The sequence below is a fragment of the Dama dama genome, chromosome 11 (genome assembly GCF_033118175.1).
Source record: "Dama dama isolate Ldn47 chromosome 11, ASM3311817v1, whole genome shotgun sequence".
Classification (NCBI taxonomy): Eukaryota; Metazoa; Chordata; class Mammalia; order Artiodactyla; family Cervidae; genus Dama; species Dama dama.
Genome location: NC_083691.1, coordinates 78,609,886 through 78,624,771, shown reverse-complemented (window position 1 = coordinate 78,624,771; position 14,886 = coordinate 78,609,886). Strand labels below are relative to the sequence as shown.

The 14,886-nt window shown below is 37.1% G+C and overlaps 1 protein-coding gene across 7 annotated transcripts in view; it reads left to right on the top strand.

Annotated features, from left to right (window-relative positions):
• Window positions 1–14,886, top strand: part of MTA3 (metastasis associated 1 family member 3) — a 167,460-nt gene that overhangs the window by 3,098 nt on the left and 149,476 nt on the right. For all 7 annotated transcript variants that reach the window (XR_009694790.1, XM_061155520.1, XM_061155518.1 and 4 more), the window contains exon 3: window positions 5,614–5,707. Coding sequence is in view for 6 of the 7 variants with exons in the window: in XM_061155520.1 (XP_061011503.1) it covers window positions 5,614–5,707 (94 nt within the window). In the remaining variant the exon portion in view is untranslated. The remainder of the gene's footprint in view (window positions 1–5,613; window positions 5,708–14,886) is intronic.

The following is a 14,886-nucleotide window of genomic DNA, read 5'->3' as shown; positions in this document are numbered from 1 at the left end:
TTCTCTGGCTGCTCCCTGCTTTGTTTGTTCATTTGGCTCTAAGCGCAGTAAACTCTTGGCCAATAACTGTTTTTCTTTGGCCATGCTGTGTGTGTGTTGTGGGATCTTAGTACCTGACCAGGGATTGAATCCAAGGCCATGGCAGTGAAAAGAGTCCTAAGCACTGGACCATCTTGGCTCTTGCTCATAGGCACTCACCTTAGTACTGTCTAGTTGTTTGCAGTTCCTTGTACCTTGCTTTTTCCCCCATATCATTTATCACCTTCAAATATACTTTATGTGTTTATAGGGATACCTCAGAGATATTGTGGGTTCAGTTCAGACCACTGTAGTAAGGCAAATATTGCAGTAAAGCAAGTCACATGAATTTTTTAGTTTCCCAGTGCATATAAAAGTTAAGGTTTACACCATACTATAGTCTATTATGTGTAAAAAATGATGTACATGCAGGGATTTCCCTGGTAGTCCAGTGGCTGACTTTGAGGTCCCCAGTGTAGGGGGTCCGGGTTTGATCCCTGGTCTAGGGATGATCCCACATGCCACAACTAAGAGTTCTCATGCTACAGCTAAAGATCACCATGTGCAGCAACCGAGACCCAGTGCAGCCAAAAAAGAAAGAAAGATGTGCATGCTTCATTGAGAAATACTTTATTGCTAAAAGAAATACTAGCTGTCATCTGAGTCTTTAGTGAATCATAACATATATTAAAAGTCACCATTACAAATGGGTCATAATAATGAAAAAGTTTGAAATGTTGCCCCATCAGTTTGTAAAGAAACACAGTATCTGTGAAGTTGAGTGAGCCCAAGTGCAATAAAATGAGGTGTCCCTGTATTTTCATTTCCTGATTTTGCAAACTAGAGTGAAAGCTCTAGGTGTGTAGTGATCTTTTCTGTTCACTAATGGATCCTAAGTGCTTTAGAATAGTGGCTGGCACATAGTTAAGGCATTCAGTAAATATTTCTTGAATTAGTGAATTTCTCAGATGTCTGATGTTAATACTTGTGCATGGCTTTACTGGTTACAAGTACTTTGGTTCATTCATTTTACAAATATTTCTAAGAGCCTGCTACCTGCCGGGTACTTTTAGATACCCACTTTTAGGAACTGAAGAATGAATGAGATAGGTCTAGTAGTGAAGATAGACATCAGCCAATTAATTCCACAAGCAGAAGGAAAATTGCATCTGTGCTAAATTTACAAACATCAGAGCATGGTGCTCTGGAAGCATATAATCTAGGGACTCAAGTTTGTCACCTCTTGAGCCTCACAGTACCCTATACTTTTAAAGTAGATGCATCATGGATTGTTGGGAAGCATCCCATGGTTAGGTAACTTAAATGTCTGGGTTACACATTTAGCTAAAACCTGGATTATTTCAGACTCCATCATTATATTACTGTTTACTTTGAAAGGCCCTCTCCTCCTCTACATCCTCACCTTCTCCCTCTCCCTCTGCTTTCACAAGAAATCATTAATATACTAACAGTCCTTAGGGGACTAGGGCTCACCGAATTGTGAGAGATGAGATCCTCTGTAATTTCAGAGAATGGCAATTTGAGTGGATGGAGTATTGATTAAAAGGAACTGTGATTGGCTAATTAATTATTAGATATTTACATAGGACCTTTATTTTTGAAGGAGTGTGAAAGAGAGATTTCATTTTAAGTAATTCATTAAATATTTCTTGAGTTTTTATTATATAGCAGGTACCATGCTAGGCTCAGAGATACTACAGTGACCAATATGGACATAGTCTTTGCTATGCACGTAGTCTTTGGTCTACATAGTGTGTAGACCCACACAGGGTCTACATTCTCATGAGGGAGACACAGAAGAAGATGAATGAACAGGTATAAAGAAAATTATCATAAATGGTATTAATTTCTACAAAGGAAATAAGCCAGAGTCTTGACAGAATAACAGATTGCTTCCTTGGAATAGGGGTTGGACTTTAAGGACATTGAAATAGAAGCTTAAAGGATGAGAAGGAGGTAGTCTTCTTGGGATCAGGGCCATAAGAGTTCCAGAAATGCCCTGAGTGGGTCAGGGGTCAAGTTGGCCAAGTGGGGAAATTTAACATGATTGGAAAAATCCAAATAATTTGAGAATGCTTGATACATTCTAATTGATAAGCTAAGAGAAGGGACATTAACCTATTTTATTAACTTTCTTCTAATTAAGTAGGATGTGTTTTAGGATTCTCTGGTGGTCCAGTGGTTAAAACTTGGTGTTTTCCCTGCCGGGCCCCAGGTTCAGTCCCTGCTCCGGGAACTTAAGATCCTGCAAGCGGTACAGCATGACCATAGGAAAAAAGATAAAAAGAAATATATATATATATTTTAACAAAATTCCTAGGATAAGCTGTTTGTCACTATTTTTATACAAAATTCACTTTTATAGGTTGATAGTTCCTTTTTTTTTTAATTTTTTAATCTTATTTGGAATGTTACTTGTCAGCTAGAAAGCAGAACTAAGTATTTTCTTTTTTTTAATTAAAGAATAGATTTTTGTCTCAGGTTTTTTTTACCTCCCAGAACTTTCAGTTGCAAAACTAAATAATATAATGGGTTGATGAAAACAGTTCAACATTATTATCTTATATTCCCTCGTTTCCTCTTCTCTAAGTTGTACTCAGATAGAGTGGTGATGATCTTTTGGAGGAAGACTATAAAGTTAAAATAGAAAACAGCTTTTGGGAAAATTTTAGTTAGTCACTCTAGTTTGGGTGTTGCTCTTCTAAAGATTCAGTCCGCACACATGTTGAAAGAAAGCTTTGTGCATGTAATATTGAGGTACAGTCTCAGGAAGTTTTGGAAATTATGCTTGTGGGTAAATTTGATGTTATTTGCTACGGATATATTTTTTGGGTGTATTATATTGTATAATTTGTGTGTATCTTCATATTTTGTATATTTTATTAGCCATCCAGTTTGCCCTGAGATTTATTTTAATGTTTAGGGCCTTTTTTTGGTGGGGAGAAGGGAGCCACTAACTTGACCATCTAATCTTGTCCCCCATCCCAATCTATATTTGCACATATAAGATTTTACACATAATTTCAGGAGATCCCCTCAAAGCCCTTTTGATGGAATCCAAATTAAGGCCCCTCCTGAAGTTTAGGATTTGTTGGGAATAAGGACAGAAATTGGGAAAAGAAAGTTCCTTTCCATTTGTTCTAGTTGAAGCAGACCGTGGACTTTCCATGTTGGAAAGTGTTTGGTTATTTTGTTTTTTAAGAATGTGCTTTCTTAAGTTGAGGCTATAGAAATGGACATTAGTATGAGGTGGACTCAAAGCCCCTTATTGCTGGAGGATGTTTTTCTAACCGTGTTTGACAGAATAGAGATTTGAGAGACTGCACCCTAAGTGGAGAAAAGAACATAATACATTGCTGTTCATTATATGTTCTTCTTTATACCTGTCTCCACTTTTCCCACCTGGGGGTTTGTTCAGATCTTTCTTTTTTCTTAGACTACTCTGTCCTCCAGGCTCCACCTATTGGACTTTCTTTCTTTTCTAACCAACTAAGGACCCTGTACCCCTTTCCTCCTCCTTGAAACTTTTTCTGCTCTTTCCCCAACTGGTGGTACTTCCTGCCTCCAGCAGTAAGAAGTGGAGTCTGGAGGGGAAAAGAAAGGAGTAAAGGAAAATAGTGTTGTTAATTTGTCAGGAATGTTTTACTTTTATATACTTAGGTTATGGGGAACTGGTGAAGGTTTCTGGGTGACGACATGATGCCCACTGGGCTCTGGAAGGTTGGAGAGGCGGTGCCATGTGAACAGGCATCTCTGCTGGAGCGGAGGCTTCGAGAGGGTGGGCATCGAGCGGCCCCAGCACTTAGCTCACGCTGAGTGAGGCACAAGAAGAGGGCGGAAGAGCTTTGGTGACTGTAGACACAGCTTTTAGCCTTGGTCTTCAGAACTGTGCTGCTTAAATTATTTGGGGTGGAGGAGTTTTAAAAATATTCAATATCTTAGGCTGCTTTTGTAAAATTTGAACGAGAGTAGAAAAATGAAATTTAAAGTAGGCTTATAAAAATGCAAGCCCCATTTTTTGTTATTAGATTCAAAAGATAGGAAATTAACTCTCAAATACCATAAGACGCTTAATTTCTGTACTGATTTCTGTTACACAGTAACAGTTGTGTACTGGGCCTTAGACTACAGTTTCAGTAGTTCAACTTTAGAGGAATACTTGAAGGGGGGGGTGTGTGTGTGCGTGCACATGCACGTGTGCGTATAATAGAGAAGAGGAATTCTGTAGCTGTAAACTACCTAATAGCCAAGTGTGTACATCATTCAGGAGAGAATATTTGTTTTGAGCTATGCCTGTCTCCCACAAGCAGGTTTAAATAAGAATTTAATTGGCTTTATAGAGTATCCCTGTTGAAGGAACTCATCAGTGAGGCAGAAAAAAAAACATGTATACCTTAAAACTCTTGCTTTAGGTTTTTAATATGCTTTTGTCTCAAGAAGAGAAAAAATGATAAAGCATGGGTAATTGAAGTCATTGATAGATTTTATTTACATGAAAATATTGGCCTGTTCATTTGGCAGACTGTGGGATCATTGCTTCTGGAGGATGTATTTGATCACAATATTGTGAATTATAGAAGCACTTTGGTTAGGATTTAATATGATTTCAATTTTAAGGGGCAATATTTCTACAAGACTATTCTTCATTCTAGAATACTGCTGCTGAACTTCATAAAATTGACACATTTACTGCAGCACATACATATTCTTATTTCTTTGTGTCTGAGTGTATCAGTAAGCCCAGAGAAATTCTGAAAATTTGTTCTCAAATTTGTTTGGAATTGGAGGTCACAATAGCATTTTATTGTAATCTATGTGTTTTTACAGTGAACTTTGTAGTGAACGATTGACCTTGAAAGCTCTCAGAATTCATGAAGAATAGGAGGGTAGGAGCCTGGGCCCCAGCTGCAGTAAATTACAGTCTAACTGAATATTGATTGCATTCTAGACTGTAGTCAAAAAGAAATAAGAGCTTCAGTGTTCATAACTCAAGGCTTTTAATACTTTCATATGTGAAGGTAGACCAAATTCTACCAAGAATATTGAGCATGATGGGTTCATAGATTCCCTTGAGCTGAGAATGCTTTCCCAAGCTATCTGGTCCACCTCATCTGTTGATTTGCCCTGCACCTGCAAAGTGTCACCATCCATCGAACGCGGGGGTCTTTAGAAGGAGAGGCTGGGTGACTTTGCGCTTAGTCTGTGCCTCTGGGAGAGGGTTTGGAGGACTTACATTTAAGTGTTTTAAGTTACGCTGTGGCTTTTTAAATTTGGGGGATTAGTTTCTTAAGGCTAATCAGAGTTAACTATGTCTGGCTTTAGCCATTAAAGCTGTCTGATCACTTTAGTTTAATTGATGCCAGTGAGTTATTTTATGTTTGACATTTCAGTTTCACTTGAAACTTTTACAAATGTTGCTAGTCCTTATTTGAATTTTTTAGCTCTCTATCCTGCAGCTGTGGTTGGCACAGTAAGTGAGAGTGATCTTATAATTGTGCTGTCTCTAGTTTTGTTTTATAAACTACTTGAGTCTAATATTCAGTCCAGATGACTTTTATTTTTCTTATTTCTTAGACTGCAACTGGCAACGTGGAAGCAAAAGTAGTGTGCTTTTATAGACGACGAGATATTTCCAACACGCTTATAATGCTTGCAGACAAGCATGCTAGTAAGTTAATTGTCTTTTTCTTGGAAAAAATTTAAAATGTGTTTTGAGTCTCTTTTTTTCATGATATTAGGAAAAATACTGTGTTACCTCTAACTTTTTAGTTTCCCATGTGTTTTCCTCTTAGTTTAGATGGGAGTAGGTTTTTTGGGTGGCTCTTGGTTTTAGTATGTATATTTTTAGGATGCAACATATATTTATTAATTAGTCAAAAGGTTGAAATTAGAAGTCTTTGCAAATAGGCTTTAGCAGACAATCAGGGCAGTGTTTTGTCATCTCCCGTTTTTCACGGTGGTTTGAAGTTTTGAATATGAGGAAATTAATACTTCACTGGTATTTTGGAGGACTTTTTTTCCTCCTCTCTGAAACAACTGGGTTATATTTACTGTTTGTAAAATTCTGAGTGTTATTATATGTTTGTAGTAGTAGGTATGTGTGGGGAAAAAAGTTTGCTAAAGAAAGAAGGGCAAGGTGATAATGGAAAATTCTTGAAGGTAGCAGCTCTGAGTATTTCTTTGCAGTTTGTCATTTTGTGTTCTTTCCTCCCAGTCAACAGCTTTGACACATCCTAGCACCCTCCCCCCCTTTTTTTAAAGCAACAGAGGATCAGTGAAAAAGTGATTTAAATTTTAAAAAAGAAGTAAAGTAGTTTAAGTACTTTGTCTTAAAAGCCATTTTCATCCTTCAAAATATGTAATAAGATTAGGACCCTATGTATGTGTGGGTGTTAGTCACTCAGTCGTGTCCGACTCTGCGACCCCGTGGGCTGTAGCCCACCAGGCTCCTTTGTCCATGGGATTCTCCAAGCAAGAATACTGGAGTGGGTTGCCATTTCCTTCTCTACATGTATGTGTATTTTTCAGATTAATACTGTGATGTGTCAAACTCTGGTCTTGGGGATCCTCAAGCTTGTGAAGTGATTTGGTAAGGGGGGAAAGGAGGCTGTTGTGCAAACAGGTTGGTTCTCTGTCTGCCTGAGATTTCCCCACTGTGTTGCCAATTTAACCAAGCAGATTGGTAGTCTGTCTTGTAACTTAAATTCCTACTATATTTTCTACTGTAGTTTTATATATATATTTTAAATTTCTTTCCATTTTTGTAGAGAAAGTGTTAATTATGATATGGGTTATTCTGTAGTATTTTACAAATTATATATTGACAGATTCAGGGCAGTTGTATTTGTTCCTCATGTATGAGATCAAAGTATTGCTTTTTAAAATGACGTAATAATCAGTTATTTATCTGTAGCTGAAATCTAGAAATTCAACATGTCATTAAAGCATGCAAAACTATTTGGATTTTATTCACCATTTACAACATAAACTTAAGAAACATAAAATGTCTCACTGATATTCATGTACTTTTGGACTTAGTTTAGCTTTTCGTGTAATTTGTCATTGCAAAGGTAGTGAGGTGTCGAGATTGTTAGGGAGTTTGCTGACTGCTTGCGGAGGGTCTCAGCATGGCTGCCTTTTGGAGCTGTCTATTTTAGGCTTGAACATAGAAAATCAGGTATTTCAGAATTGATTAGGCTCTTTGTATTGACTCATAGAAATGAAATTCTAAGAAAATTAAGAATCAGTCAAACTACATAGTGGTAGTCATGCAGTTTAAAGCAAGACCTGGGTTCAGATTCTGGTTGGTTACTTGCTGCCTGCCTTGGGAAAAATTCTTAACTTCTCATTCATCTGCATTTTCCTTATTTGTAAAATGAGGTTGAAAAAAAAATCACCTCATTTTGAATTATATTTTTATCACAGTTAAGAAAAAATTAAAGGAGGGAATTCCCAGGCAGCACAGTGGTTAGGACTCCACGCTTTCATTACTGGTGGCCTAGTTTCAATCCCTGGTGGGGGAACTAAGATCCCACAGCCATATGGCATGGCCAAATATAAAAAAAAAAAAAAAATCTAAAATTGCATACTTTAAGGAAAAAAATTAAAGGCTAAGGGAAAAATTATGCCAGCAATGATGTGATGACTTAAGGAATGATTTATAATGGGTGCTTAATAAATGTCAGTTTTCCTCCCTCAGTGATTTGTAGATCATCTGTTTGGATGGATTACTTCTAGCTACATTTATCTGTTTTCTTCCATTATTTATTGATTTTATTCTCAAAATTAACTGTATATCCTTGTACAATAAAGTTAGAGGTATTAACCGTACTTTTGTTTCGGTATTGACTAAACCTTCACACGAAGAGAATAAAAATTGCCGGAATAATTCATGCTTTATAAAGAGGTTTTTAAGGAGGGATTAATGGAGAAAATGTCACATGAAAAACCAGAGTCCTGGATGTGGGTGCCACTTAATTTTCCTGAATCTTAGTTTTTCCACTTCGTTCTGGACTTCTTTAAAACTTTTTATTGCAGAAAATATCAAACATAAAAGTATAGGTATAATACACATGATGTTTTCCATTATTCTGCTTTAACAGTTATTAATACATGATCAATTAATTCATCTAGACCCCTACTTGTCCCATTATTTTGAGGTTCATCAGAGAAATCTTACTTTTTTATCTGCATATATTTCAGAATATATTTCTAAAAGATACAGCCTCATCCAGACTTTGAGGAAATGCCAAGAATATACAAGGAGCTTCAGGATGCTCTTGACCCAGATCCAGCAATTAACATTTTATCATTCTTTATATATATATATATAATACATATATATTTCCTGAACCATTTGAGAGTAAGTGGAGACTTTAGAGTGTTTTTCCTAAATGTACTAGAATTCTTTTACATAACCACAGTTTAGTGTAAAGTTCTCAGGAAACCTAGTATTTACAACAAAACTATTATCTCTTTCACAGTCCTTATTCAGATTTCATGTCTCAACAGTGTTCTGAGTAGCTATGTATTTTTTCCTTAGTCTAGGATAAAATCCAGAATCACACACTGTGTTTTATTGTTATGTATCCTTGATAATGGATACATTAAAAACCAGTTCCTCAGTCTCTGGTTTTTGACCTTAACATTTTTGAAGAAAGTAGGTCAGTTATTTTGTTGAATATGGTTCAGTTTCTGTTTGTGTAATGTTTCCTCATAATTAGATTCAGGTTATGTATTTTTTTTGTAGGGATGCTATAGTGATGTGTCCTTCTCCATCCATAGTGGTGATATTAGGTTTGATTACTTGGTTAAGGTGGTGTTCCTTTGCATCCAGAAAGTTATTTTGAGGGAGGTACCTGGCAACTGGGTTTCCCTGATAGCTCAGTTGGTAAAAAATCCACCTGCAATGCAGGAAACCCCAGTTTGATTCCTGGGTCAGGAAAATCCGTTGGAGAAGGGATAGGCTACCCACTCCAGTATTCTTGGGCTTCCCTTGTGGCTCAGCTGGTAAAGAATATGCTTGCAGTGCAGGAGACCTGGGTTCTATCCCTGGGTTGGGAAGATCCCCTGGAGAAGGGAAAGGCTACCCACTCCAGTATTCTGGCCTGGAGAATTCCATGTACTGTATATGTGACCCATGGGGTCACAAAGAGTAGGATGCGACTGAGAGACTTTCACTTCACTTCACTTCACCTGGCAACTACCTAAATATCTTGTTTTTGGTCCAACATCAGTGCACTTGTTTTAGCATCCATTGATCATTTAGGATTCTGTAAACATTGGTATCCTCAAATACCTAGTTTTCACATTTTTTCTTTTATAGTATTTTTTCATGTTTATAATTTGTTTACATCAGGATCCGAATAAGGTGATTGGTTGGTAAGACTCTTTTAAGTTTTTTTTTTTTCCCTCATCCATTTTAATAATTGATAAATACTTCATGTAGCAAATGGAATCATACAGTTTGTGTGTTTTTTTGTGTCTGGCTTTTTACTTAGCATAATGTTTTCAAGTTTCTTCCATTTTATAGTATGAATTACATCATTCCTGTTTATAGTTAAGTGATATCATATTGGGTGGATGTACTACATTTTGTTTATTTATTCACCAGTTGATGGGCATTTGTATTGTTTCCTTTCCCGTAATTATGAATGATGCTGTTATGAACATTTCTGTACAGGTTTTTGTGGGGACATCCTTAAGTCTTTTAATCTATAGATACCTGTTGTTTCATATTCTATCTATCTCAGTATTTTGTTGAAGATACCAGGTGGTCCATCCTGTTGAGTTTCCTTTGGCTTGAAGTTTGTTGATTGCATCTCTGTTGTGTCCTTTATGGTTTGCTGTAGGTGGATAGTTAGATCCAGATTCTAGAGGGTCAAAAATCTAGGTTTTTTTTTTTTTTTTTTGGTGGAATGGGGGTGGGGGTAAAAGATCACTTCATGGGTAGCATTGTGTACTTCTGTTATGAGGTCTCTAAAATATTGTTGCCTGTCTCTTTTTAGTAACATTTTACTTTGAAATAATCTAAGATTTACAAAAAATCTATTAAAAACATTACCAGGAATTTCATATGTCCTTCATTCAGATTCCCCAAATGTTAACAATTTTACTATATTTATTCTGTTATTCTGTCCTGTTTATTGTTTAGCCACTAAGTCACATCTGACTCTTTGCGACTCCATGGACTGTAGTCCACCAGGCTCCTCTGTCCATGGGGTTTCCTAGGCAAGAATACTGGAGTGGGGTGCCATTTCTTTCTCCAGGGGATCTTCCTGACCCAGGGATTGAACCTGTGCTTCCTGCATTGGCAGGTGGACTCTTTACCACTGAGTCATCAGGGAAGCCCATTAATTCTATGTACATATTAATGTATTTGAATTGTCTGAAAATAAATTGATATATTTCCCCTAACCCCTAAAGATAACTTCAGTGTGTATCTTCTAAGAATGAGGATATTCTCTTTTCTAACACCAGCCTGATGATATATGAACTTAATCAGATTTTGTAAAATTTCCTACCAATGCCTTTTATAACAAAAAATTAAGAATTTTTAATTTTCTTTTTTTGTGGAGTTATAAATCATTGACTGATGATTACTTTTTTTCATTTATTCATCAAGGCTGTAAAAATTGTACATTTAAAACTATCATTCCCTCATGTGTTGCATGGAATATTTCTATGAAGAGAAATATTCCCTCTCTCAACCAGGTTGTTCTTCTGGTTTAGATCAGGTTAAATGCTTGATGAGGTTTTTGCCCTTTTTAGTTTCCAGTTTTTCAAAAATAGTAAAAGTGGTTCCTGGGCTTCCCTGGTAGCTCAGCTGGTAAAGAATCTACTTGCAATGCAGGAGACCAGATTCGATCCCTGGGTTGGGAAGATCCCCTGGAGGGGAGGGTATGGCAACCCACTCCAGTATTCGTGCTTGGAGAATCCCCGTGGACAGAGGGACCTGGGGGGCTGCAGTCCACGGGGTCACAAGGAGTTGGACACGACTGAGCGACTAAACACAGCACACGGTGGTTCCTGGCATTCTCCAAAGATCACCAACTTACTTCTTTTTTAGTTTCATCATGAGTGCAAGTGTTTGTCCGTATTTGATATTTATTATCAGTTATTATCTTCATTGACACTCAAGTTGTTTTGTCTTTGGCTAGTGGCGCTTATTTTGGTTTGTCCTGGAGTCATTTTGAAATGATCCCAGGGTCTTTATTATCTTACTTTCTGATATCGTAAGATGTTTCAGGCTCATCTTTTATGCTTCTTGCCCCAAACCTTTGTCTCCAGAGTCCTGATTGCTTTTACTGGGAAATGGCCTTGGAGACCACAATCTGAGTGTTAAGGATGGATCTTTGAGAGAGGCTGGTGCTGTTCCTAGGTTGTTGTGCATTTAACAGAATGTGCTATTTTGTGGTATATTCTTCAGAATCAAAAGAAATCCTACTTGAGTACTTGTTATTGATTCTTCTTTTCTAAGGTAATTTCACTGAAAGCTGGCATATGTACTTTTTTGAGTTTTAAAAGCAGCCATGGTTCCCTTAATCTAGAAGAAATGGGATTTCTCATTAAATGAGTGATACCAGTTTGGTATGGATCTGGTTCTCAGGACTGATGGATTCTTTGCAAATGAAGAATTTCATTCATACTCTTTTTGACTTTTCACTTATTTTAGATGTTTTTGACGTATTATGTATTGTGATTTTTAAAATGTAAAGCTTTAGAAAATTAAACTTTGTGTCACTTCATTTTTAACCAGACAGGCAGAAGGGTAAAGTGTTTTCTGTACTTGCAGCTCTCTTCCTTTCTTAGAGTTTTCTTCCCAGTTTCTCAGTTGTGTCACTCACTCTGGGCTGAAGTTGGGACAGGGAAAAATGGCTCAAACGAGGATAGTTCTTTTACTTTCTAGTGCTTGTTCTGTTTGCCACTACTTTCACACCCACATGTGTGGAGCTTTGTGGAAGGAGAAAAGGAAGGGAGATGGGGCACTTTTATTCTTCCTCAGATTTGTAAAACCACAGTTAGCTGTTGGAGAGAATCAGGGAGTTGATCCTGCCTACCTTAAGTCCTGTTCATAAAGTTTATCAACTTACTGATGTTTCTGACACTTTTGTGTTATTGTAAGTAGAGTCAGAAAGCAGGGTTGACATTAATCTTAAAATTTTAAACAATAAGACGCTATGGGATATGATATTGTTAGGCAGTAAGGTTGTGATTTGTTGAAGGTGAAAGGTGAGGTGACTTCTATACCTGGTTCTAATCACCACCTAGTCTGAGTCATATGCTCTTACAAAATGTTTTGGTGTCAGAGGGCATATTGGGAAGTTTGTTTTTTAAGATTCATGCAGTATATAATTCAGAGTTATTAAAAAGATGTAGAATGTTTAATGTCTTACAGAATTTTGGGACTAAAATGGGATTTTGTAAAAAAGTTGGCACTTCTTTTGAAAAGATTTACAACCAGTAATCACAACTGATTGTTACGTCATAGTACCGAAATTGGATGTTTTAAATACATGAGTTCTGTCCTTCCCAATTTTCTTTCCTGGCCTTAGCACACAGTTTATGCATTCTGAGTGCTTAGTGTTAAGTTCTTTAACGTCGAGACCATGGTTTTGGTTATCTTTCCAGCGTTCATGGGTCTTGTTCATTATAGTTGCTCCAAAAGTGTTTGTAGCTTTGAATTTAACAGGGGAACAGATTTGAAGAACAGCCAGGCTACCAGTTGTTTTGATTTAGCATCTTGGTTGGCTGAAAATAATCTGTGGTGGTTTTAAAATATGGTCCTTAGCTTCTTTGACATTCCTTCCATTGATAGGTGGAGTCCATGTCTTCTCCCCCAGGATCTGGGTGAGGTTGTAGGAGTAATACTGCATAACTCTCAAGGCTAGGTCATAGAAGGCCGTGCAGCTTCTACTTGGGTTTTTTGTAATGTTTGCTGTCAGGATATTTCTGCTGGAACTCAGCCATTATTCTGTCAGTACATGGAGTCTGCATTATACAGACTACATGGAGAGGCCATTTGTAGGTCCCATGGTTGACCTGTCTGAGCCCAGGTGCCACACATATGCCTGGAGGAGCCACCAGCTGATCTAGCCCCAGGCATTTGAGTTCGTGTTGAGGTCCCAGTCACTGTGAGCAGAGACAAGAGTTCTGTGCTTGGGCCCTGTCTGAATTCCTCACCCACTGAACATGTGAGGAAAGAAAAACGGTTGTTTTGTGCCATTAAGTTTTGGGGTGATTTGTAACTCAACAATAGATGATGTAACTGGGACAGGCTCATAATAGGTTTTCCTGTTATGGCATATTTTCAGTGACAGCTTAAAATCAATGTCTAAGCTTATGACTGCCTACTAAAAGTATTTAATGAACTATTAGTTTTCTTTAAGTAAACTTTACTTTCTTTTGACAGATTGATTAAATGAAGAGATCTTGTCCCCATGCCTCACTCCTTCCTTACAAATGATTTTTGGCCACGCTGAGCACGTCAGAAAAAATGCCTTCTTTATTATTCTGTAGTGAAATTTATTGATCATATAACTTATAATGTAAAAACAAAACTAAAACTCAATATTATCTTCTAAACTTTAAAAAGAGAAAAAATTTATACTAAGATAATAGAATATTTTATAATATAATAGGATCATATATACTGTATTTCAATATGTGTAAATGCTGAGGCATGACAATAGTGGAAGATACAATGAAATTGTGAAATGTTTGCACAGAATTACTAGCAATGCAGCAGTTATAAATTAGATTGATATTTTGTACTAGGAACTCTAATATTTGCTGAAATTTTTCAAAATGGTACTATTGGTATATTCTGAACAAAATGAAATACAGTCTTTCCTCTTTTTACATGACGACTTCATTGCTGGAAAAGTCAGTTATATTAAAACCATACCACAAATATTTTGTGTTCTCATACATTCCCTGTAGCTTAGAGGGTAAAGAATCTGCCCACACTGTGGGAGATCTGGGTTTGGTCCCTGGATTGGGAAGATTCCCTTGGAGGATGGCATAACAACCCACTCCAGTATTCTTGCTTAGAGAAAATCCCCATGGACAGGGGTGCCTGGTGGGTTACAGTCCATGGGGTTGCAAAGAGTTGGACATGACTGAGTGAATAAGCACATATATAAAATGGAATTTGCTCTAGTCTCAGATTACAGAATCATATTTTTCACTTAACATAAATTCACACAGGGGAACTTCCATGGTGGTCCAGTGGCTAAGACTGAGCGCTCAGTGCAAGGGACCTGGGTTTGATCCCTGCTTGGGGAACTAGATCCCACAGGCTGCAACTAAGAGTTTGTATGCCACAAATAAAAATTACATATGCCACAACTAAAAAAGATTCTGCATGCCTCAGCTAAGACCCAACATGGCTAAATAAATAAATATTTTTTAAAATGTCCAAAAAGAATGTCCAGAGGGACATTTCAAAGTCATGTGAATCATGGACTGTCCTTTGCTGTATTCCTGTATGTCAGTGGGATATCTAACATCCTTGTCTTCTGTCTATGAAATGTTAATACTGCTCCTATTGTGGTAGTACTGTCCACTCACCTCGCCCTTTCTAAAGGAGTCCCTGGGTTATGGGGTGGAACCATGGCGCTAAACACATTTTCATAAAACAAAAGCTGTAGCTCATTGTTGACTAATATATTTGCTAATGTTCACCGTAATACTGGGACCATGGAAGTTACTCAGTGTGTACAAATTAAACAACAAAAAACTCTTAATATTTTCCCTAATTCCCCCAATTAAAGATTAAAGTTGCAAACAGTAAAAAAGTTAAAGTTATTTATATTCAGCTAGGATTGATACTGTCCTGACCTAGAA